The following is a 27,739-nucleotide window of genomic DNA, read 5'->3' on the forward strand; positions in this document are numbered from 1 at the left end:
CACAGACACCTCACAGACACTGTGGTCTCATCCCTGGTTATGATGATTGTATAGACATCAGTAGACATTGCTGGTCTCATCCCTGGTGATGCTGAATGTATAGACATCAGTAGACATTGCTGGTCTCATCCCTGGTGATGCTGAATGTATAGACATCAGTAGACATTGCTGGTCTCATCCCTGGTGATGCTGAATGTATAGACATCAGTAGACATTGCTGGTCTCATCCCTGGTGATGCTGAATGTATAGACATCAGTAGACATTGCTGGTCTCATCCCTGGTGATGCTGAATGTATATACATCAGTAGACATTACTGGTCTCATCCCCGGTGATGATCGTATAGCCATCAGTAGACATTGCTGGTCTCATCCCTGGTGATGCTGAATGTATAGACATCAGTAGACATTGCTGGTCTCATCCCTGGTGATGCTGATCGTATAGCCATCAGTAGACATTACTGGTCTCATCCCTGGTGATGATGAAGGTATAGACATCAGTAGACATTGCTGGTCTCATCCCTGGTGATGCTGAATGTATAGACATCAGTAGACATTGCTGGTATCATCCCTGGTGATGCTGAATGTATAGACATCAGTAGACATTACTGGTCTCATCCCTGGTGATGATGAACGTATAGACATCAGTAGACCTTACTGGTCTCATCCCTGGTGATGCTGAATGTATAGACATCAGTAGACATTACTGGTCTCATCCCTGGTGATGCTGAATGTATAGACATCAGTAGACATTGCTGGTCTCATCCCTGGTGATGGTGAACGTATAGACATCAGTAGACATTGCTGGTCTCATCCCTGGTGATGATCGTATAGACATCAGTAGACATTGCTGGTCTCATCCCTGGTGATGGTGAACGTATAGACATCAGTAGACATTGCTGGTCTCATCCCTGGTGATGGTGAATGTATAGACATCAGTAGACATTGCTGGTCTCATCCCTGGTGATGGTGAATGTATAGACATCAGTAGACATTGCTGGTCTCATCCCTGGTGATGCTGAATGTATAGACATCAGTAGACATTGCTGGTCTCATCCCTGGTGATGGTGAACGTATATACATCAGTAGACATTGCTGGTCTCATCCCTGGTGATGATGAATGTATAGACATCAGTAGACATTGCTGGTCTCATCCCTGGTGATGATGATCGTATAGACCTCAGTAGACATTGCTGGTCTCATCCCTGGTGACGCTGAACGTATAGACATCAGTAGACATTGCTGAATTCATCCCTGGTGATGCTGGACGCATAGACATCAGTAGACATTGCTGGTCTCATCCCTGGTGATGCTGGATGTATAGACATCATTAGACATTGCTGGTCTCATCCCTGGTTATGATGATCGTATAGACATCAGTAGACATTGCTGGTCTTATCCCTGGTAATGATGAATGTATAGACATCAGTAGACATTGCTGGTCTCATCCCTGGTGATGCTGAACGTATAGACATCAGTAGACATTACTGGTCTCATCCCTGGTGATGCTGGATGTATAGACATCAGTAGACATTGCTGGTCTCATCCCTGGTGATGCTGAATGTATAGACATCAGTAGACATTGCTGGTCTCATCCCTGGTGATGCTGAATGTATAGACATCAGTAGACATTGCTGGTCTCATCCCTGGTGATGCTGAATGTATAGACATCAGTAGACATTACTGGTCTCATCCCTGGTGATGATGAACGTATAGACATCAGTAGACATTACTGGTCTCATCCCTGGTGATGCTGAATGTATAGACATCAGTAGACATTACTGGTCTCATCCCTGGTGATGCTGAATGTATAGACATCAGTAGACATTGCTGGTCTCATCCCTGGTGATGGTGAACGTATAGACATCAGTAGACATTGCTGGTCTCATCCCTGGTGATGATCGTATAGACATCAGTAGACATTGCTGGTCTCATCCCTGGTGATGGTGATTGTATAGACATCAGTAGACATTGCTGGTCTCATCCCTGGTGATGGTGAACGTATAGACATCAGTAGACATTGCTGGTCTCATCCCTGGTGATGGTGAATGTATAGACATCAGTAGACATTGCTGGTCTCATCCCTGGTGATGGTGAATGTATAGACATCAGTAGACATTGCTGGTCTCATCCCTGGTGATGCTGAATGTATAGACATCAGTAGACATTGCTGGTCTCATCCCTGGTGATGGTGAACGTATATACATCAGTAGACATTGCTGGTCTCATCCCTGGTGATGATGAATGTATAGACATCAGTAGACATTGCTGGTCTCATCCCTGGTGATGATGATCGTATAGACCTCAGTAGACATTGCTGGTCTCATCCCTGGTGACGCTGAACGTATAGACATCAGTAGACATTGCTGAATTCATCCCTGGTGATGCTGGACGCATAGACATCAGTAGACATTGCTGGTCTCATCCCTGGTGATGATGAATGTATAGACATCAGTAGACATTGCTGGTCTTATCCCTGGTGGTGGTGAATGTATAGACATCAGTAGACATTGCTGGTCTCATCCCTGGTGATGGTGAATGTATAGACATCAGTAGACATTACTGGTCTCATCCCTGGTGATGCTGGATGTATAGACATCAGTAGACATTACTGGTCTCATCCCTGGTGATGGTGAATGTATAGACATCAGTAGACATTACTGGTCTCATCCCTGGTGATGCTGAACGTATAGACATCAGTAGACATTACTGGTCTCATCCCTGGTGGTGGTGAATGTATAGACATCAGTAGACATTGCTGGTCTCATCCCTGGTGATGCTGGATGTATAGACATCATTAGACATTGCTGGTCTCATCCCTGGTTATGATGATCGTATAGACATCAGTAGACATTGCTGGTCTTATCCCTGGTAATGATGAATGTATAGACATCAGTAGACATTGCTGGTCTCATCCCTGGTGATGCTGAACGTATAGACATCAGTAGACATTACTGGTCTCATCCCTGGTGATGCTGAACGTATAGACATCATTAGACATTGCTGGTCTCATCCCTGGTGATGCTGAATGTATAGACATCAGTAGACATTGCTGGTCTCATCCCTGGTGATGCTGAATGTATAGACATCAGTAGACATTGCTGGTATCATCCCTCGTGATGCTGAATGTATAGACATCAGTAGACATTACTGGTCTCATCCCTGGTGATGATGATTGTATAGACATCAGTAGACATTGCTGGTCTCATCCCTGGTGATGATGAACGTATAGACATCAGTAGACATTGCTGGTCTCATCCCTGGTGATGCTGAATGTATAGACATCAGTAGACATTACTGGTCTCATCCCTGGTGATGATGATTGTATAGACATCAGTAGACATTGCTGGTCTCATCCCTGGTGATGATGAACGTATAGACATCAGTAGACATTGCTGGTCTCATCCCTGGTGATGCTGAATGTATAGACATCAGTAGACATTGCTGGTCTCATCCCTGGTGATGCTGAACGTATAGACATCAGTAGACATTACTGGTCTCATCCCTGGTGATGCTGGATGTATAGACATCATTAGACATTGCTGGTCTCATCCCTGGTGATGATGAATGTATAGACATCAGTAGACATTGCTGGTCTTATCCCTGGTGATGCTGAACGTATAGACATCATTAGACATTGCTGGTCTCATCCCTGGTGATGCTGAATGTATAGACATCAGTAGACATTACTGGTCTCATCCCTGGTGATGATGAATGTATAGACATCAGTAGACATTGCTGGTCTCATCCCTGGTGATGCTGAATGTATAGACATCAGTAGACATTACTGGTCTCATCCCTGGTGATGATGAATGTATAGACATCAGTAGACATTGCTGGTCTCATCCCTGGTGATGCTGAATGTATAGACATCAGTAGACATTGCTGGTCTCATCCCTGGTGATGATGAACGTATAGACATCAGTAGACATTGCTGGTCTCATCCCTGGTGATGCTGAATGTATAGACATCAGTAGACATTGCTGGTCTCATCCCTGGTGATGATGAATGTATAGACATCAGTAGACATTGCTGGTCTCATCCCTGGTGATGATGAATGTATAGACATCAGTAGACATTGCTGGTCTCATCCCTGGTGATGGTGAATGTATAGACATCAGTAGATATTGCTGGTCTCATCCCTGGTGATGATGAATGTATAGACATCAGTAGACATTGCTGGTCTCATCCCTGGTGATGATGAATGTATAGACATCAGTAGACATTGCTGGTCTCATCCCTGGTGATGGTGAATGTATAGACATCAGTAGATATTGCTGGTCTCATCCCTGGTGATGCTGGATGTATAGACATCATTAGACATTGCTGGTCTCATCCCTGGTGATGCTGAATGTATAGACATCAGTAGACATTGCTGGTCTCATCCCTGGTGATGCTGAATGTATAGACATCAGTAGACATTGCTGGTCTCATCCCTGGTGATGCTGGAACGTATAGACATCAGTAGACATTACTGGTCTCATCCCTGGTGATGATGAACGTATAGACATCAGTAGACATTGCTGGTCTCATCCCTGGTGATGCTGGATGTATAGACATCATTAGACATTGCTGGTCTCATCCCTGGTGATGCTGAATGTATAGACATCAGTAGACATTGCTGGTCTCATCCCTGGTGATGCTGAATGTATAGACATCAGTAGACATTGCTGGTCTCATCCCTGGTGATGATGAATGTATAGACATCAGTAGACATTGCTGATCTCATCCCTGGTGATGCTGATCGTATAGACATCAGTAGACATTGCTGGTCTCATCCCTGGTGATGATGAATGTATAGACATCAGTTGACGTTGCTGGTCTCATCCCTGGTGATGCTGAATGTATAGACATCAGTAGACATTGCTGGTCTCATCCCTGGTGATGGTGAATGTATAGACATCAGTAGATATTGCTGGTCTCATCCCTGGTGATGCTGATCGTATAGACATCAGTAGACATTGCTGGTCTCATCCCTGGTGATGCTGGATGTATAGACATCAGTAGACATTACTGGTCTCATCCCTGGTGATGCTGAATGTATAGACATCAGTAGACATTGATGGTCTCATCCCTGGTGATGCTGAACGTATAGACATCAGTAGACATTGCTGGTCTCATCCCTGGTGATGCTGAATGTATAGACATCAGTAGACATTACTGGTCTCATCCCTGGTGATGCTGAATGTATAGACATCTGTAGACATTGATGGTCTCATCCCTGGTGATGCTGAATGTATAGACATCAGTAGACATTGCTGGTCTCATCCCTGGTGATGCTGAATGTATAGACATCAGTAGACATTGCTGGTCTCATCCCTGGTGATGCTGATCGTATAGACATCAGTAGACATTGCTGGTCTCATCCCTGATGATGCTGAATGTATAGACATCAGTAGACATTGCTGGTCTCATCCCTTTTGATGATGATTGTATAGACATCAGTAGACATTGCTGATCTCATCCCTGGTGATGCTGGATGTATAGACATCAGTAGACATTACTGGTCTCATCCCTGGTGATGCTGGATGTATAGACATCAGTAGACATTGCTGGTCTCATCCCTGGTGATGCTGAATGTATAGACATCAGTAGACCTTGCTGGTCTCATCCCTGGTGATGCTGAATGTATAGACATCAGTAGACATTGCTGGTCTCATCCCTGGTGATGCTGAAGGTATAGACATCAGTAGACATTGCTGGTCTCATCCCTGGTAATGATGAATGTATAGACATCAGTAGACATTGCTGGTCTCATCCCTGGTGATGATCGTATAGACATCAGTAGACATTGCTGGTCTCATCCCTGGTGATGCTGAACACATAGACATCAGTAGACATTGCTGGTCTCATCCCTGGTGATGATCGTATAGACATCAGTAGACATTGCTGGTCTCATCCCTGGTGATGATCGTATAGACATCAGTATACATTGCTGGTCTCATCCCTTGTGATGCTGAATGTATAGACATCAGTAGACATTGCTGGTCTCATCCCTGGTGGTGGTGAATGTATAGACATCAGTAGACATTACTGGTCTCATCCCTGGTGGTGGTAAATGTATAGACATCAGTAGACATTGCTGGTCTCATCCCTGGTGATGCTGAATGTATAGACATCAGTACACATTGCTGGTCTCATCCCTGGTGATGCTGAATGTATAGACATTAGTAGACATTGCTGGTCTCATCCCTGGTGATGATGAATGTATAGACATTAGTAGACATTGCTGGTCTCATCCCTGGTGATGGTGAACGTATAGACATCAGTAGACATTGCTGGTCTCATCCCTGGTGATGATGAATGTATAGACATCAGTAGACATTGCTGGTCTCATCCCTGGTGATGATGAATGTATAGACATCAGTAGACATTGCTGGTCTCATCCCTGGTGATGCTGAATGTATAGACATCATTAGACATTGCTGGTCTCATCCCTGGTGATGATCGTATAGACATCAGTAGACATTACTGGTCTCATCCCTGGTGATGCTGAATGTATAGACATCAGTAGACATTGCTGGTCTCATCCCTTGTGATGCTGAATGTATAGACATCAGTAGACATTGCTGATCTCATCCCTGGTAATGATGAATGTATAGACATCAGTAGACATTGCTGGTCTCATTCCTGGTGATGATCGTATAGACATCAGTAGACATTGCTGGTCTCATCCCTGGTGATGCTGAAGGTATAGACATCAGTAGACATTGCTGGTCTCATCCCTGGTAATGATGAATGTATAGACATCAGTAGACATTGCTGGTCTCATCCCTGGTGATGATGATTGTATAGACATCAGTAGACATTGCTGGTCTCATCCCTGGTAATGATGAATGTATAGACATCAGTAGACATTGCTGGTCTCATCCCTGGTGATGCTGAATGTATAGACATCAGTAGACATTGCTGGTCTCATCCCTGGTGATGGTGAATGTATAGACATCAGTAGACATTGCTGGTCTCATCCCTGGTGATGCTGAATGTATAGACATCAGTAGACATTGCTGGTCTCATCCCTGGTGATGCTGAACGTATAGACATCAGTAGACATTGCTGGTCTCATCACTGGTGATGCTGGATGTATAGACATCAGTAGACATTACTGGTCTCATCCCTGGTGATGATGAATGTATAGACATCAGTAGACATTGCTGGTCTCATCCCTGGTAATGATGAATGTATAGACATCAGTAGACATTGCTGGTCTCATTCCTGGTGATGATCGTATAGACATCAGTAGACATTACTGGTCTCATCCCTGGTGATGCTGAATGTATAGACATCAGTAGACATTGCTGGTCTCATCCCTGGTGATGGTGAATGTATAGACATCAGTAGACATTACTGATCTCATCCCCGGTGATGATCGTATAGACATTGCTGGTCTCATCCCTGGTGATGGTGAATGTATAGACATCAGTAGACATTACTGGTCTCATCCCCGGTGATGATCGTATAGACATCAGTAGACATTGCTGGTCTCATCCCTGGTGATGATCATATAGACATCAGTAGACATTGCTGGTCTCATCCCTGATGATGCTGAATGTATAGACATCAGTAGACATTGCTGGTCTCATCCCTGGTGATGATGATTGTATAGACATCAGTAGACATTGCTGGTCTCATCCCTGATGATGCTGAACGTATAGACATCAGTAGACATTGCTGGTCTCATCCCTGGTGATGCTGAATGTATATACATCAGTAGACATTGCTGGTCTCATCCCTGGTGATGCTGATCGTATAGACATCAGTAGACATTGCTGGTCTCATCCCTGATGATGCTGAATGTATAGACATCAGTAGACATTGCTGGTCTCATCCCTGGTGATGGTGAATGTATAGACATCAGTAGACATTGCTGGTCTCATCCCTGGTGATGATGAATGTATAGACATCAGTAGACATTGCTGGTCTCATCCCTGGTGATGATGAATGTATAGACATCAGTAGACATTGCTCGTCTCATCCCTGGTGATGCTGAATGTATAGACATCAGTAGACATTGCTGGTCTCATCCCTGGTGATGGTGAATGTATAGACATCAGTAGACATTACTGATCTCATCCCCGGTGATGATCGTATAGACATCAGTAGACATTACTGGTCTCATCCCTGGTGATGCTGAACGTATAGACATCAGTAGACATTGCTGGTCTCATCCCTGGTGATGATCATATAGACATCAGTAGACATTGCTGGTCTCATCCCTGGTGATGCTGAATGTATAGACATCAGTAGACATTGCTGGTCTCATCCCTGGTGATGATCGTATAGACATCAGTAGACATTGCTGGTCTCATCCCTGGTGATGCTGAACGTATAGACATCAGTAGACATTGATGGTCTCATCCCTGGTAATGATGAATGTATAGACATCAGTAGACATTGCTGGTCTCATCCCTGGTGATGCTGAAGGTATAGACATCAGTAGACATTGCTGGTCTCATCCCTGGTGATGCTGAATGTATAGACATCAGTAGACATTGCTGGTCTCATCCCTGGTGATGCTGATCGTATAGACATCAGTAGACATTGCTGGTCTCATCCCTGGTGATGCTGATTGTATAGACATCAGTAGACATTGCTGGTCTCATCCCTGGTGATGCTGAATGTATAGACATCAGTAGACATTACTGGTCTCATCCCTGGTGATGCTCGTATAGACATCAGTAGACATTACTGGTCTCATCCCTGGTGATGATCGTATAGACATCAGTAGACATTACTGGTCTCATCCCTGGTGATGCTGAACGTATAGACATCAGCAGACATTGTTGGTCTCATCCCCGGTGATGCTCGGCCGCCTCTTCTGCTCTGTCTTCAGTTCCTCTTGTTCTTGGGACATTTTCCCTACAGTTTTGTCTTCAGTAAGTGAAATGCTCAATCAGATTCAGGTCAGGTGACTTGGCCATTACATAACATTCCACTTCTTTCCCTTAATAAACTCTTTGGTTCTTTTGCGGTTTGCTTTGGGTCATTGTCCATCTGCACTGTGAGGCGCCGTCCAATGAGTTCTGAAGCATTTTGCTGAATATGATCAGATAATCCCCGAATCACTTCAGAATTTTTCCTTCTGCTTTTGTTAGCAGTCACATGATGAATAAATCCAAGAGAAGCCGTTCCATTGGCACCATACATGCCCACTATGCCATGACACTCCCACCACCATGTTCACTGATGAGGTGTATGATTAGGACCATGTTCTTCTCCAGACTCTCCTCTTGGCCTCTTCTGTCCATAGGACGTTGTTCCAGAACTGTGAAGCTTTTTTAGATGTTGTTTGGTAAACTCTAATCTGTCCTTTGTGTTTTTGAGGCCCCCAATGGTTTCCATCTTGTGGTGAACCTTCTGTATTCCCTGGTGACGTCTTGATGACCCTGACACACATCCACCTACCTCCTGGAGAGTGTTCTTCATCTGGACAACTGTTGTGAAGGGGTTTTCTTCACCAGGGAAAGAATTCTTCGCTCTACCACCACAGTTGTTTTCCTTGGTCTTCCTGGTCTTTTGGTGTCGCTGAGCTCACCGGTGTTTTCCTTCTTTTTAAGAATGTTCCAAACAGTTGTTTTGGGCATAAAAACCCTCGGGCAGAAAATAGAATATTTGACACAGCCCTGACCTCAGTATCTGAGGAGAGGGATTTAGGAGTAATTATTTCAGAAGACTTAAAGGTAGGAAGACAAGGTAATAGAGCAGCAGGAAACGCTAGCAGAATGCTTGGATGTATAGGGAGAGGTATAAGCAATAGAAGGAGGTGCTCATGGGTGGATCGGGAGAGGTATAATCAGTAGAGGGAGGTGCTAATGGGTGTATAGGGGGAGGTGCTCATGCCGCTGTACAGAACACTGGTGAGACCTCACTTGGAGTATTGTGCGCAGAACTGGAGGCCGTATCTCCAGAAGGATATAGATTCTCTAGAGAGAGTTCAGAGAAGATACTAAACTAGTACATGGATTGCAGGATAAAACTTACCAGGAAAGGTTAAAGAACAATAACATGTATAGAAGAAAGAAGAGACAGAGGGGATATGATAGAGACTTTATATACATAAAGGGAATCAACACGGTAAAGGAGGAGAAGATATATAAAAGAAGAAAAACAACCACGAGAGGACATAGTTTTAAATTGGAGGAGCACATTTCTGTGAAGTAATATCAGGAAGTATTACTTTGCTGAGAGAGTAGTGGATGCATGGAATAGTCTTCCTGCAGAAGTGGTCGCTGCAAATACAGTGAGGGAGTTTAAACATGCATGGGATAAGCATAAGGCTATCCTCCATATAAGATAGGGATAGGTATAAGGTTATCCTTCATATAAGATAGGGATAAGCATAAGGCTATCCTTCATGTAAGATAGATATAGGTATAAGGCTATCCTTCATATAAGATAGAGATAGGTATAAGGCTATCCTTCATATAAGATAGGTATAAGGCTATCCTTCATATAAGATAGGGATAGGTATAAGGTTATCCTTCATATAAGATAGGGATAGGTATAAGGTTATCCTTCATATAAGATAGGGATAAGCATAAGGCTATCCTTCATATAAGATAGGTATAAGGCTATCCTTCATATAAGATAGGCATATGTATAAGGTTATCCTTCATATAAGATAGGGATAAGCATAAGGCTATCCTTAATATAAGATAGGTATAAGGCTATCCTTCATATAAGATAGGCATATGTATAAGGTTATCCTTCATATAAGATAGGGATAGGTATAAGGTTATCCTTCATATAAGATAGGGATAGGTATAAGGCTATCCTTCATATAAGATAGGGATAGGTATAAGGCTATCCTCCATATAAGATAGAGATAGGTATAAGGCTATCCTTCATATAAGATAGAGATAGGTATAAGGCTATCCTTCATATAAGAGAGGGATAGGTATAAGGCTATCCTTCATATAAGATAGGGATAGGTATAAGGTTATCCTTCATATAAGATAGAGATAGGTATAAGGCTATCCTTCATATAAGATAGAGATAGGTATAAGGCTATCCTTCATATAAGAGAGGGATAGGTATAAGGCTATCTTTCATATAAGATAGGGATAGGTATAAGGCTCTCCTTCATATAAGATAGGACCAGGGACTATTGATAGGATTCAGATTATTGGGCAGACTTGATGGGCCAAATGGTTCTTATCTGCCGACACATTCTATGTTTCTCTGTTTTGGCCACACCTACTGTTTTGGCTATCTCTCTGATGGGTGTGTTTTGTTTTTTCAGCCTAATGATGGCTTCACTGACAGTGACAGCTCTTTGGATGTCATCTTGAGAGTTGACAGCAACAGATTCCAAATGCAAATAACACACTTGAAATGAACTCTGGACCTTTTATCTGCTCATTGTAATTGGGATAATGAGGGAATAACACACACCTGGACATGGAACAGCTGAGAAGCCAATTGTCCCGTTACTTTTGGTCCCTTAAAAAGTGGGAGGCACATATGCAAACTGTTGTAATTCCTACACAGTTCACCTGATTTGGATGTAAATACCCTCAAATTAAAGCTGACAATCTGCAGTTAAAGCACAACTTGTTCGTTTCATTTCAAATCCAGTGTGGTGGTGTATAAAGCCAAAAATGTTAGAATTGTGTCCATGTCCCAATATTTATTCATACACCTCTGACATCCCTATATACAGACACCACTATATATATATATATATATATATATGTATGGGATATAGATTTGAAATACAGATGTATTATAGATGAAATATAATCAGTTTTGCGCTTGTGTCTTGTACAGTAAATACTGATGCAGAATAAATGAAAATACTAATAAAATGCGGATACCATATGGGTCACATACAGATGCGTCCGTATTTTTGTCCCTCTTCACTGATTTTAATAAGCAAATTCCTTCCACAAGGAATGAAAGTAGCACGTGTATATATTTAAAAATAAACGAACGCATTTAATCCGGCCATGTGACTAGCCTCTCAAGTTAAAACATCTCAGAGATGATCACAAACAACGAGAGGAGCCAGAGCGAAATATTAAAGCGTTCCTGTCGTATCATAGAGAAAATAATACTTCCATATGTTACTCACTAGGGCATGCAGACGCTTTACATGTCTGTTTTATGTGTCTAGCTTCTGTATTTGGCTCACAAATCCCTCTGTTCTGCGGCTCACTTATTCTGACATCCACTGCTCAGGAAGGGGCATGTCTGAGGCAAGCACTGAGCCCGCCCTCACTCACCATGCATTCACTTCCTCCCTTAGTCTGCTGTGCTGTGCTTGGTCTCTTCATCCAATCACTGGAGTCTCCTCTATAACTCCCTTCTCTCCCCCTTTTGATGCTGCAGTCTGATAGGACAGGAGTGAGCATAGAGGAGTGCTAGACCCGCCCTCACTTCCTGGACTTTGTCCCTGCCTGTGCTTCAGCTTGGACAAAGATGATGCTGCAGTCGGTCAGGATTATGTTCTAGATGGTATGGTGACCCCTAGTGGTCTGTTGTTTATAAGCCATCATTTCTACAGTATAAAAAGGAATACAAATTATTTATTAAATATATTAGAAAGATTAATGTTTTGCCAAAATGTACCACATAAAAAAAGTTTCTGAATCTGACGACACCCATTTAAATGTTCCCATTTTGTTGTGACATTCTCCTGGTGTATTCAGTCACTGCCTGTGCCAGTCACCATTTATAGCCCCGGATTATTGTGTAATATCTCATGTGTATCCGGGTCCAAAGTACTAGGATGGCGTAATGATATTACTGCCTCCTCATATCTGTGACGGGAAAAACCCAGGAGCCACACCCCCTCGTCACGCCATAGACATGAATGGAGGGGGCGTGGCGTTAGAGCTGGGCGGTATGACCAAAAATGTGTGTCACAGTATTTTTGTAACTTATGGCAGTTCCACGGTATATAACGGTATTTCTTTCACCCCCCCCCCCAAATCATGTGACCTGCGAGCGCTGTTCTGCTCCCCCCCCCCCAAAATAATGTGACCCGCGAGCGCTGTTCTGCTGCTCCCCCCCGCGCAAATCATGTGACCCGCCAGCGCTATTCTGCTCCCCCAAATCATGTGACCTGCCAGCGCTGTTCTGCTCCCCCCAAATCATGTGACCTGCCAGCGCTATTCTGCTCCCCCCAAATCATGTGACCTGCCAGCGCTGTTCTGCTCCCCCCAAATCATGTTACCCGCCAGTGCTGTTCTGCCCCCCCCCCCCCCAATTAATGATCAGCCCAGCGGGGCACTACTCACATATGTCACCCGCAAGCACTGCCCTCCTCCTCTTTGTTGGGGGCCGCCGGCGATGGAACTCAATACTGTACGCCAGTGGTCTCCAACCTGCGGACCTCCAGCTGTTGCAAAACTACAACTCCCAGCATGCCTGGACAGCCGACGGCTGTCCGGGCATGCTGGGAGTTGTAGTTTTGCAACAGCTGGAGGTCCACAGGTTGGAGACCACTGCTGTATGCTGTATCCCTATGCCCGGGCTGCAAAAGATAAACAAAATAAACTTTAATTTTCCTACGTCGGCCTTACGCTGGGGACGGGAACGTCGGACAGCCGTCAGCCTATCACCGGCCGCAACGATGTCCCGCCCCGGCCAGTGATAGGCTGAGCCCACTGTCATGTAAGAAGGTCTGGCCGGATTGTGGGCTCAGCCTATCACCTGCTGGGGCGGGACATCATTGCGGCCAGTGATAGGCTGACGGCTGTCCGACGTTCCAGTCCCCAGCGTGCGGCCAACGTAGGTAAGTTAAAGTTTATTTTCTTTATCTTTTGCAGCCCGGGCATAGGGATACAGCGTACAGCAGTGGTCTCCGACCTGCGGACCTCCAGCTGTTGCAAAACTACAACTCCCTGCATCCCTGGACAGGCGTTGGCTGTCCGGGCATGCTGGGAGTTGTAGTTTTGTAACATCTGGAGGTCCGCAGGTTGGAGACCACTGGCGTACAGTATTGAGTTCCATCGCCGGCGGCCCCCAACAAAGAGGAGGAGGGCAGTGCTTGCGGGTGACATATGTGAGTAGTGCCCCGCTGGGCTGATCATTAATTGGCGGGGGGAAGAGCAGAACATCGCTGGCGGGTCACATATGATTAGTTCCCCGATGTGGGGACAGCGCAGCGGGCTGATAATTCATTCACTCCCGAGTGGGAGGGGCCTAACCGGTATTGCGATATGGGGAAAAATTCATATTGTGCTGCCCAAAAATTTCAGTATTCGGTATGAACCGGTATTCCGCTCAGCCCTACATGACATCACGACCGCCCAATATTCAGAACGCCGGGTGTCTGCACAGAGATCGCAGTGGGGTCCCAGCAGCCGCCCCCCTGCGGTCAAACATCTTATCCCCTATACTTAGTACCCCTTTAAGTCCCGATATTCATCCCCATAATACAAAGGAGTTCAGTGTTTCAAGTAGAGATGAGCGAACTTACAGTAAATTCGATTCGTCACGAACTTCTCGGCTCGGCAGTTGATGACTTATCCTGCATAAATTAGTTCAGCTTTCCGGTGCTCCGGTGGCTGGAAAAGGTGGATACAGTCCTAGGAAAGAGTCTCCTAGGACTGTATCCACCTTTTCCAGCCCACGGGAGCATCGGAAAGCTGAACTAATTTATGCAGAATAAGTCATCAACTGCCGAGCCGAGAAGTTCGTGACGAATCGAAAATACTGTAAGTTCGCTCATCTCTATTTGGAAGCTCAGAGACGCGTCAGGATTTATCAGAAATGTTCTCATTAATTAATAAATGTGTTTAAATGTGGAAACATTTTCATCTCAGAAAAAGCATTTTTAATTGTATCTATCTAAAAATAGTTTTTTTTATGAGGTAAAGTCACCACGACTGGGAAACGGTGAGCAATTTATGTAGAACTCTTCATCAGGAACGATCTTCGGCTCAAGAGCTTTTCTTTGCATCACTTTATGTAAAGCGCAGACTTCATTTTTCCTATTACCGATGCTTTATTAGTAATGTTTTTAGTGTTCAGCTATATGTTTTACTACTGTGGTATAATGTATGTCTAGGGGTGTGATTGTAACAGCTGTTCCCCATCATGCCCCAAAATAGAGAGTTCATTATACTGTCATATAACTACTATAATACTGCCTCCTATATACAAGAATATAACTACTATAATACTGCTCCTATATACAAGAATATAACTACTATAATACTGCTCCTATATACAAGAATATAACTACTATAATACTGCTCCTATATACAAGAATATAACTACTATAATACTGCTCCTATATACAAGAATATAACTACTATAATACTGCTCCTATATACAAGAATATAACTACTATAATACTGCCTACTATATACAAGAATATAACTACTATAATACTGCCTCCTATATACAAGAATACAGTTACCATAATACTGATCCTATATACTAGAATATAACTACTATAATACTGCTCCTATATACAAGAATATAACTACTATAATACTGCCTCCTATATACAAGAATATAACTACTATAATACTGCCTCCTATATACAAGAATATAACTACTATAATACTGCTCCTATATACAAGAATATAACTACTATAATACTGCTCCTATATACAAGAATATAACTACTATAATACTGCTCCTATATACAAGAATATAACTACTATAACACTGCCTCCTATATACAAGAATATAACTACTATAACACTGCCTCCTATATACAAGAATATAACTACTATAATACTGCTCCTATATACAAGAATATAACTACTATAATACTGCCTCCTATATACAAGAATATAACTACTATAATACTGCCTCCTATATACAAGAATATAACTACTATAATACTGCCTCCTTTATAAAAGAATATAACTACTATAATACTGCCTCCTATATACAAGAATATAACTACTATAATACTTCCCCTATATACAAGAATATAACTACTATAATACTGCCTCCAATATACAAGAATATAACTACTATAATACTGCTCCTATATACAAGAATATAACTACTATAATACTGCCTCCTATATACAAGAATATAACTACTATAATACTGCCCCCTATATACAAGAATATAACTACTATAATACTGCTCCTATATACAAGAATATAACTACTAAAATACTGCTCCTATATACAAGAATATAACTACTATAATACTGCTCCTATATACAAAAATATAACTACTATAATACTGCTCCTATATACAGGAATATAACTACTATAATACTGCTCCTATATACAAGAATATAACTACTATAATACAGCCTCCTATATACAAGAATATAACTACTATAATACTGCCTTCTATATACAAGAATATAACTACTATAATACTGCTCCTATATACAAGAATATATCTACTATAATACTGCTCCTATATACAAGAATATAACTACTATAATACTGCTCCTATATACAAGAATATAACTACATTAATACTGTTCCTATATACAAGAATATAACTACTATAATACTGCCCCTATATACAAGAATATAACTACTATAATATTGCCTCCTATATACAAGAATATAACTACTATAATACTGCTCCTATATACAAGAATATAACTACTATAATACTGCCTCCTATATACAAGAATATAACTACTATAATACTGTCTCCTATATACAAGAATATAACTACTATAATACTGCTCCTATATGCAAGAATATAACTACTATAATACTGCCCCTATATGCAAGAATATAACTACTATAATACTGCCTCCTATATACAAGTATATAACTACTATAATACTGCTCCTATATACAAGAATATAACTACTATAATACTGCTCCTATATACAAGAATATAACTACTATAATACTGCCCCTATATACAAGAATATAACTACTATAATACTGCTCCTAAATACAAGAATATAACTACTATAATATTGCTCCTATATACAAGAATATAACTACTATAATACTGCTCCTATATACAAGAATATAACTACTATAATACTGCTCCTATAAACAAGAATATAACTACTATAATACTGCTCCTATATACAAGAATATATCTACTATAATACTGCTCCTATATACAAGAATAAAACTACTATAATACTGCTCCCTATATACAAGAATATAACTTCTATAATACTGCCTCCTATATACAAGAATATAGCTTCTATAATACTGCCTCCTATATACAAGAATATAACTACTACAATACTGCTACTATATACAAGAATATAACTACTATAATACTGCCTCCTATATACAAGAATATAACTTCTATAATACTGCCTCCTATATACAAGAATATAACAACTATAATACTGCTCCTATATACAAGAATATAACTACTATAATACTGCTCCTATATACAAGAATATAACTACTACAATACTGCTACTATATACAAGAATATAACTACTATAATACTGCCTCCTATATACAAGAATATAACTTCTATAATACTGCCTCCTATATACAAGAATATAACAACTATAATACTGCTCCTATATACAAGAATATAACTACTATAATACTGCTCCTATATACAAGAATATAACTACTATAATACTGCTCCTATATACAAGAATATAACTACTATAATACTGCTCCTATATACAAGAATATAACTACTATAATACTGCTCCTATATACAAGAATATAACTACTATAATACTGCTCCTATATACAAGAATATAACTACTATAATACTGCTCCTAAATACAAGAATATAACTACTATAATATTGCTCCTATATACAAGAATATAACTACTATAATACTGCTCCTATATACAAGACTATAACTACTATAATACTGCTCCTATATACAAGAATATAACTACTATAATACAGCTCCTATATACAAGAATATAACTACTATAATACTGCCTCCTATATACAAGAATATAACTACTATAATACTGCTCCTATATACAAGAATATAACTACTATAATACTGCTCCTAAATACAAGAATATAACTACTATAATACTGCTCCTATATACAAGAATATAACTACTATAATACTGCTCCTATAAACAAGAATATAACTACTATAATACTGCTCCTATATACAAGAATATAACTACTATAATACTGCTCCTATATACAAGAATATAACTACTATAATACTGCCTCCTATATACAAGAATATAACTACTATAATACTGCTCCTATATACAAGAATAAAACTACTATAATACTGCTCCTATATACAAGAATAAAACTACTATAATACTGCTCCCTATATACAAGAATATAACTTCTATAATACTGCCTCCTATATACAAGAATATAGCTTCTATAATACTGCCTCCTATATACAAGAATATAACTACTACAATACTGCTACTATATACAAGAATATAACTACTATAATACTGCCTCCTATATACAAGAATATAACTTCTATAATACTGCCTCCTATATACAAGAATATAACAACTATAATACTGCTCCTATATACAAGAATATAACTACTATAATACTGCTCCTATATACAAGAATATAACTACTATAATACTGCTCCTATATACAAGAATATAACTACTATAATACTGATCCTATATACAATAATATAACTACTATAATATTGCTCCTATATACAAGAATATAACTACTATAATACTGCTCCTATATACAAGAATATAACTACTATAATACTGCTCCTATATACAAGAATATAACTAGTATAATTGCTCTTACTATGAGGATACGCACTTTTTTTTATATATGTTTTACTTCTTTTCTCTGGTTTCCTGCAGGTGGAGGAGGCCAGTCAGGTCTTCCTGTTGATGAAGAAGGATTATCGCCTCTCCCGCAATGTCCGCCTGGCGTGGTTCCTCAGTAACCTTCACCAGTCCATTTCTCCTGTCCCTGAATCTGAGCTGGTAAGTGTTGGGGGTGACTGGTAGAGGTCAGGACCTGCAGAGTGTTGGGGGATATTCACACAGTAAACTCATACATTCCTTTCTTTTTGCCATCATTTTCCCAGTTTTTTATTACAACATTGCCCTTTTACTTCAGTATTGCTACATTTTCTACACCTCCACTGTGTGAACACAACCGGTTTTGCATTATGTGAAGTTGCGCAGTTTGGAGACGACCGGTGTAGAGAATCCTGGACTCCGGGCTGACAAGTTGCAGAACATCAATAAACTTTAGTTTTATCAATTGTCAAGTGTCATTGTTCTTCCTCCTGATTTTTGTCTTTCAGGGTTTACGTGACATTGAACTAGAAGTGGTGAGCGTCATACCGCACGGCTGGCAGCCCGAAGAGCCTGTCCGCCCCGGCCCCTTCCTTTTAGTGCCATCAACATGGGCCACATTCCTGGCGCGGCAATACCGCTTCGTGATAGAACTCGACCTCAGTCCTTCTACTGTGATTGTGGTAAATACAGGGAACGAAGGCGACCTGGTGGGTGCTGGGTTATCAGATATGATGAATTTTATAGACAGATACTTATCTGTATATAGTGTACTTATCTGTATATAGTGTACTTATCTGTATATAGTGAATATCTTAGGATAATACTTATCTGTATATAGTGAATATCGTAGGACAATACTTATCTGTATATAGTGAATATCTTAGGATAATACTTATCTGTATATAGTGAATATCTTAGGACAATACTTATCTGTATATAGTGAATATCTTAGGATAATACTTATCTGTATATAGTGAATATCTTAGGATAATACTTATCTGTATATAGTGAATATCTTAGGATAATACTTATCTGTATATAGTGAATATCTTAGGATAATACTTATCTGTATATAGTGAATATCTTAGGATAATACTTATCTCTATATAGTGAATATCTTAGGACAATACTTATCTGTATATAGTGAATATCTTAGGATAATACTTATCTGTATATAGTGAATATCTTAGGACAATACTTATCTGTATATAGTGAATATCTTAGGATAATACTTATCTGTATATAGTGAATATCTTAGGATAATACTTATCTGTATATAGTGAATATCTTAGGACAATACTTATCTGTATATAGTGAATATCTTAGGACAATACTTATCTGTATATAGTGAATATCTTAGGATAATACTTATCTGTATATAGTGAATATCTTAGGATGATACTTATCTGTATATAGTGAATATCTTAGGATGATACTTATCTGTATATAGTGAATATCTTAGGATGATACTTATCTGTATATAGTGAATATCTTAGGATAATACTTATCTGTATATAGTGAATATCTTAGGATAATACTTATCTGTATATAGTGAATATCTTAGGATAATACTTATCTGTGTATAGTGAATATCTTAGGACAATACTTATCTGTATATAGTGAATATCTTAGGATGATACTTATCTGTATATAGGAATATCTTAGGATAATACTTATCTGTATATATTGAATATCTTAGGATAATACTTATCTGTTTATAGTGAATATCTTAGGATAATACTTATCTGTATATAGTGAATATCTTAGGATAATACTTATCTGTATATAGTGAATATCTTAGGATGATACTTATCTGTATGTAGTGAATATCTTAGGATAATACTTATCTGTATATAGTGAATATCTTAGGATGATACTTATCTGTATATAGTGAATATCTTAGGATGATACTTATCTGTATATAGTGAATATCTTAGGATGATACTTATCTGTATATAGTGAATATCTTAGGATAATACTTATCTGTATATAGTGAATATCTTAGGATAATACTTATCTGTATATAGTGAATATCTTAGGATAATACTTATCTGTATATAGTGAATATCTTAGGATGATACTTATCTGTATGTAGTGAATATCTTAGGATAATACTTATCTGTATATAGTGAATATCTTAGGATGATACTTATCTGTATATAGTGAATATCTTAGGATAATACTTATCTGTATATAGTGAATATCTTAGGATAATACTTATCTGTATATAGTGAATATCTTAGGCCAATACTTATCTGTATATAGTGAATATCTTAGGATAATACTTATCTGTATATAGTGAATATCTTAGGATAATACTTATCTGTATATAGTGAATATCTTAGGATAATACTTATCTGTATATAGTGAATATCTTAGAACAATACTTATCTGTATATAGTGAATATCTTAGGATAATACTTATCTGTATATAGTGAATATCTTAGGATAATACTTATCTGTATATAGTGAATATCTTAGGATAATACTTATCTGTATATAGTGAATATCTTAGGATAATACTTATCTGTATATAGTGAATATCTTAGGATGATACTTATCTGTATATAGTGAATATCTTAGGATAATACTTATCTGTATATAGTGAATATCTTAGGATAATACTTATCTGTATCTAGTAAATATCTTATGATAATACTTATCTGTATATAGTGAATATCTTAGGACGATACTTATCTGTATATAGTGAATATCTTAGGATAATACTTATCTGTATATAGTGAATATTTTAGGACGATACTTATCTGTATATAGTGAATATCTTAGGCTGATACTTATCTGTATATAGTGAATATCTTAGGATAATACTTATCTGTATATAGTGAATATCTTAGGATAATACTTATCTGTATATAGTGAATATCTTAGGAGAATACTTATCTGTATATAGTGAATATCTTAGGATAATACTTATCTGTATATAGTGAATATCTTAGGATAATACTTATCTGTATATAGTGAATATCTTAGGATAATACTTATCTGTATATAGTGAATATCTTAGGCTGATACTTATCTGTATATAGTGAATATTCTCGGCTTCTTATCTGGTGAATTTTAAGACCATCCTGCACTTATCGTTTTCAGATTATCAGACTTTCTAGATTATCAGATTAAAGCTGTTATCCAGAAATAGAAAAACAGAGTTAGCTTCTTCCCTAAACAGCACCACACCTGTCCTCAGGTTGAGTTTATCATTACAACTTGGCTCCATTCACTTTAATTGAACTGAGCAGCAATACCACACCCTAACTGAGAACAGGGGGTGGCACTGTTTGTTTTTTCTTTTTATCAGATCTGTTTTTCTATTCATTATTAACCCCTTCAAGAAATGTCACTTCTGCTGTTGTGCCCAGAGATAAGGAAAAGTCAGAGCTTCTCATGGGACAATACATTTTAGTTAGGATTAGATCACAGCTAAAAGCTTTTCCTAATGTGCTCACCTTGGGTTGTCGTGTCGCAGACACAACAATTTTAATAGCGTGTGGTTGTAAGAGTGCGGTGCGGCCTCCCGGTCACCGGGCTGATACTATCGCCAGGTCGGTCTGTACTATAGCAGGATTAGGCAAAGAAAAAGGTCTGGGTTCAAAATGGCGCTATCGCATGAAATGGACGTTTAAACGCCGTTTTGATCCCAGACCTTTTTCTATACCTTGTCCTACTTCTGCGGTTGTGACAATGTTTTCTGTCTGTAGGACGACTCCACAGAAGAGATAATATTCGATGAGATCTTCCATTCTCTCTCCCGCTGTCTGCTCGGACTCCTCAGGCCCTTCCGTATCCCGGGATCCAGCCTGGTTTTCCAGCCGGAAATCTTTGTGACCATCCAGGCCTATTCCTCCATCATTGGACTGCAGAGTCACCAGGTAATGGCAGACGCCACAGCCTACCAGTCCCTGCTGCGCCATTCTCTTCAGTGCAGGCCACCACCTTCTCTTTTGCCGCAGGTGCTTGTGCAGGGCTGCCGACTGGATGAGCAGAAGCTGCCGACGTTTCTCCAGCATGTTTACTTGCAGTTAGGTGCTTTTGAGAATAAGATTGCGGAAATGCTGCAGCAACAGTACCGTCCATTCACTCAGGTGAGACGATAAATTACACTTAAGGTGCTCAAACTTCTGTGGATTGGGAATAAATGTTGGCAAAACCCCTTTAAAGGGGTACTCTGCCCCTAGACATCTTATCCCCTATCCAAAGGATAGGGGATAAGATGTCAGATCGCCGCGATCCCGCTGGGGGGGAGCCCTGGGATCTCCGCTGCGGCACCGCGCTATCATTACAGCACAGAGCGAGTTCACTCTGTGCGTAATGACGGGCGATACAGGGGACGGAGCAGCGTGACGTCATAGCTCCGCCCCTCGTAACATCACGGCCCGTCCCCTTAATGCAAGTCTATGGCAGGGGGCGTGACGACTGCCACGCCCCCTCCCATAGACATGTATTGAGGGGGGCGGGCCGTGACATCACAAGGGGCGGAGCCGTGATGTAACGATGCTCCAGCCCCTATATTGCCTGTCATTACGTGCAGAGCGAACTCGATCTGTGCAGTAATGATGGCACGGTGCTGCAGTGGAGATTCCGGGGGGTCCCCAGCAGCGGCACCGCGGCGATCTGACATCTTATCCCCTATCCTTTGGATAGGGGATAAGATGTCTAGGGGCGGAGTACCCCTTTAAGGAAGCACTCTGGGGTTTGTTAGTTATTTTATTTTCTGCCCATATCATGCACACTCTGTTTTATTCTAGTTCTGCTGCATCCATTTGTTTCATTACTGTAACTAGGTTGTGTGGTCACCAGTCTGACCCACAGAAAGTTACAATGTTTAATGTGTCCTGGGTCAGCTGACTTTTTGTGAAATACACAAAGACATTATCACCTGTCAGATCCCTCCTGCTAGCTGCCATACCTCTCCCCTCCCCCCGTTCTATCTGTATACTGCTGCTGCTATCTTTATGGGATCAGTATATATATATATATATATATATATATATAGTAGTCATACACCTCCCCTTCAGTTCTATATGTATACTTCTGCTGCTATCTCTATGGGATCAGGATATATAGTAGTTATACATCTCTTCTCCAGCTCTATCTATATACTGCTGCTGCTATCTCTATGGGATCAGGATATACAGTAGTTATACACCTCCCCTCCCAGTTCTATATGTATACTTCTGCTGCTATCTCTATGGGATCAGGATATATAGTAGTTATACATCTCTTCTCCAGCTCTATCTGTATACTGCTGCTGTTAGCTCTATGGGATCAGGATATATAGTATTCATACACCTCAACTTTAGCTTTATCTGTATACCGCAGCTGCTATCTCTGTGGGATCAGGATATAAAGTAGGTATACACCTTCCCTCCGGCTCTATCTATATACTGCTTCTGCTATCTCTGTGAGATCAGTATATATACTAGTAATACACTTCTCCTCCAGCCCTATCTTTATACACTGTTGCGATCTCTGTTGTCAGTGTATACTTTGAGTAAAATGCATCAAAACTGCACGTAATATGAACTGACACCAGCCCAATTATGGGTCTCAGCAGTTTAGGCTCCTGGTTGCTGGAGTAGAGCCAGATGATTAGGTTGATCACATTAGGAAATTTCCAGTGATGATACTCTACCCCCTCTCTCTGCAATGCCAGAGGATTAAAATGGGAAATGAAGCAACACTAGGAAATCTTTTCAGTAGTGGAATTGGAATCAGTATGGCTGAAAACTTCATGTCAGCCACATTAGCTAAAACAGGTAAACACAATCCATACACCAGAACCTCTACATCAGTGGTCTTCAACCTGTGGACCTCTAGATGTTGCAAAACTACAACTCCCAGCATGCCCGGACAGCCAACGGCTGTCCGGGCATGCTGGGAGTTGTAGTTTTGCAACATCTTGAGGTCCGCAGGTTGAAGACCACCGCTCTACATTATACTCTGATAACGGCATATACTTCATTATATTATTGTTTGGTAATTGTGTTACTGCTGTAAGGAAGAGGAGGGGAGTCAGTGGTCAAAAAAAAAGATGGCCGTATACCTTCTGTCAATATATCGATATTGTTTTATTAGGATTGCCTACCTCAATATGAGAACCAGGTGCCTAGCAGAAAGATGGGTGTGTCCATGGTGACGGCGGACATTGGATTGATCAGTATGATACGGCAGGGGATCCTCGCTTTACAGCTGCTGCCAGCCAACTCCAGTGCCGGTGAGTGCGCGTATCTCATTTCTGCCCTGTCAATGTAGATTCCAGTGGTACAGATGTGTGTGTGTGTATATATATATATATATATATATATATATATATATATATCATTATTCTTCCATAGGAATAATTGTGATCACAGATGGAGTCACTAGCGTCCCAGACGTTGCAGTGTGTGAGACGTTACTGAACCAGCTGCGCAGCGGAACCATCGCCTGCTCCTTTGTTCAGGTAATAGGAATTATTTGGTTTTATGGTGTCAAATCTATTTTATTCCTAGGTTTATGTACATTCAGGTTTTTATTCACAAATACCTAACGATCACCAAAACGAGCAGCCGTAAACTATTCCCTTATATAAAACCCTTATTAATGTAACCTAAAGAACACCAAGTAGCAAGTCACCAAAGGCCTCTCAGGCTTTAAAGGGGTATTCCAGGCCAAAACTTTTTTTTTTATATATCAACTGGCTCCGGAAAGTTAAACAGATTTGTGAATTACTTCTATTAAAAAATCTTAATCCTTCCAATAGTTATTAGCTTCTGAAGTTGAGTTGCTGTTTTCTGTCTAACTGCTCTCTGATGACTCACGTCCCGGGGGCTGTGCAGTTCCTATGGGGATATTCTCCCATCATGCACAGCTCCCGGGACGTGACATCATCATTGAGCAGTTAGACAGAAAACTTCAGAAGCTAATAACTATTGGAAGGATTAAGATTTTTTAATAGAAGTAATTTACAAATCTGTTTAACTTTCCGGAGCCAGTTGATGTACAAAAAAAAAAGTTTTTGCCTGGAATACCCCTTTAATACAACCCACAATCGGGTCACCGTTTCATAATTTAACAGTATATGCACAATAATAACTATTATCTGGCATTTATGTGTAATAATATGCCCATAAACCAATAAACATACAATGGCATATACAATATAGTCTTCCCCTCCTAGGCATACTTAAAGGGGTACTCCCGTTCTCCAGTGTTTTGAACATTTTGTGACATCACGGCCGTGACCCCGTGACATCACAGCACACCCCCCTCCATTCATGTCTATGGGAGGTGGCATGTCCTTTGGATAGGGGATATGATATCTAGCAGCAGAGTACCCTTTTAAAGGGGTACTCCAGTGGAAAACATTTTTTTTTTTTTTTTTTTATCAACTGGTGCCAGAAAGTAAAACAGATTTGTAAATTACTTCTATTAAAAATCTTAATCCTTCCAGTACTTATTAGCTGCTGAATACTACAGAGGAAATTATTTTCTTTTTGGAACACAGAGTTCTCTGCTGACATCACGACCACAGTGCTCTCTGCTGACACCACTGTTTATTTCAGGAACTGTCCAGAGCAGCAAATGTTTGCTATGGGGATTTTCTCTTACTCTGGACAGTTCTTAAAATGAACAGAGATGTCAGCAGAGAGCACTGTGCTCGTGATGTCAGCAGAGAGCTCTGTGTTCCAAAAAGAATAGCATTTCCTCTGTAGTATTCAGCAACTGATAAGTACTAGAAGGATTAAGATTTTTTCATAGGAGTAATTTACAAATCTGTTTAATTTTCTGGCACCAGTTGATTAAAAAAAAAAAAAAAAAAAAAAAAGTTTTCCACCGGAGTACCCCTTGAACAGTCCCATAGGGTCTCAGCATTGAAGTTCATAACATTACTTGATATTTCACAAGGATGGTATCTTATCTCCCTAACACTGTCCCTTTAATGGAGCACTAATCCTAAAAAGGACCACCCCACCACCATAACACTCATAGAATATTCAATGCATTGTCTTAGCGTGTTTTTGCAAACATGATCCTTCCTCAGGGAACACAAGGAGAACAGTTGCTGGATCAAGCTCGTATAAGGGTAACTGGGCCGATCAATTTACCCTAAAACCATTATTATAACCGCAATCCCTCCTCTTTCTGTCACTTCCATCCAGTCCATTTTGAGAGGGACATTAGTTATCTATAAACATTTGAAAGAGAAGGTAGCCTGTGGTGTAACCAAGTGTGCAATATGGTTTTAGAGCTACCGCTACCACTGTATAAGAGTTTTCAGACTCCGCCATAGGTATATGGGCCAAAATTGGATCAAAAAGCCAGAAAAAAATGAAATGTGTGAATTTTGTGATCTTAGACCAAAAAGTCTGCATCTGGCATTTGATATCTAGAGTGCTTCCTTAAAGCATATCCGTCTATTCAGGGGACTTTTCAGGATAACCTGTCTGGTGTATACATGCAGAGCAGCACTATTTATTTCCATTATATAATTTGTATATGGTATTTTAAAGCAGATTTCTTCTCTGCAGGCTTTATCTATAATTTGCAGTTCTCCCAGAGCTGGTAGGCAGAGCTCACCCCTACCACCTCCATAGACTTGTATTGCTTGTTTTGCAGACACAGGACAAAGCTGAGCTGATTTTCACAGAGGAAGATTTGAGCAGCAGGATTGGGAGGAAAGAAGCTTTATAACAGGAGAAAGAAGCATTTTAGTCTGATAAAATATATTACAATGTTTCTTCCACTCGCTTGTACTACTGATCTATGCAAAGACAGTGCCTTTTTAACTCCTAATCTGCCTTGTGTCCTCTCACATTACAGGTAGGTGGTGTGTACTCCTATGACTGCAGCTTCGGCTATGTTCCCAACGTCGAGCTGATGAAGTTTATTGCCATGGCAACCTTGGGATCCTACCTCTCTTCCTGTCCCGAAGTAGAATCCGGACAGACGGACATGAACGTTTATCACAAGGCGTTCTTGCCGTATTCCTTTTTGCGGACGGGGGAGGCGCTGAATCCGGAGTATTACTGTGGTGAGCACCTCTCGTCTCTTGGCTTTTTGCTTTGTATAGAGCAGTGTCCCTTAATGGAGTACTTTGGTG

General features: G+C 40.2%; 1 protein-coding gene across 11 annotated transcripts in view; it reads left to right on the top strand.

Annotated features, from left to right (window-relative positions):
- Positions 1-27,739, top strand: part of SZT2 (SZT2 subunit of KICSTOR complex) — a 167,548-nt gene that overhangs the window by 4,382 nt on the left and 135,427 nt on the right. For all 11 annotated transcript variants that reach the window (XR_008846705.1, XM_056533045.1, XM_056533036.1 and 8 more), the window contains exons 2-8: positions 18,694-18,819; positions 19,146-19,319; positions 22,356-22,526; positions 22,608-22,739; positions 24,733-24,871; positions 24,993-25,099; positions 27,460-27,670. Coding sequence is in view for 10 of the 11 variants with exons in the window: in XM_056533045.1 (XP_056389020.1) it covers positions 18,694-18,819; positions 19,146-19,319; positions 22,356-22,526; positions 22,608-22,739; positions 24,733-24,871; positions 24,993-25,099; positions 27,460-27,670 (1,060 nt within the window). In the remaining variant the exon portion in view is untranslated. The remainder of the gene's footprint in view (positions 1-18,693; positions 18,820-19,145; positions 19,320-22,355; positions 22,527-22,607; positions 22,740-24,732; positions 24,872-24,992; positions 25,100-27,459; positions 27,671-27,739) is intronic.

This window comes from Hyla sarda, chromosome 7 (genome assembly GCF_029499605.1).
Source record: "Hyla sarda isolate aHylSar1 chromosome 7, aHylSar1.hap1, whole genome shotgun sequence".
Lineage (NCBI taxonomy): Eukaryota > Metazoa > Chordata > Amphibia > Anura > Hylidae > Hyla > Hyla sarda.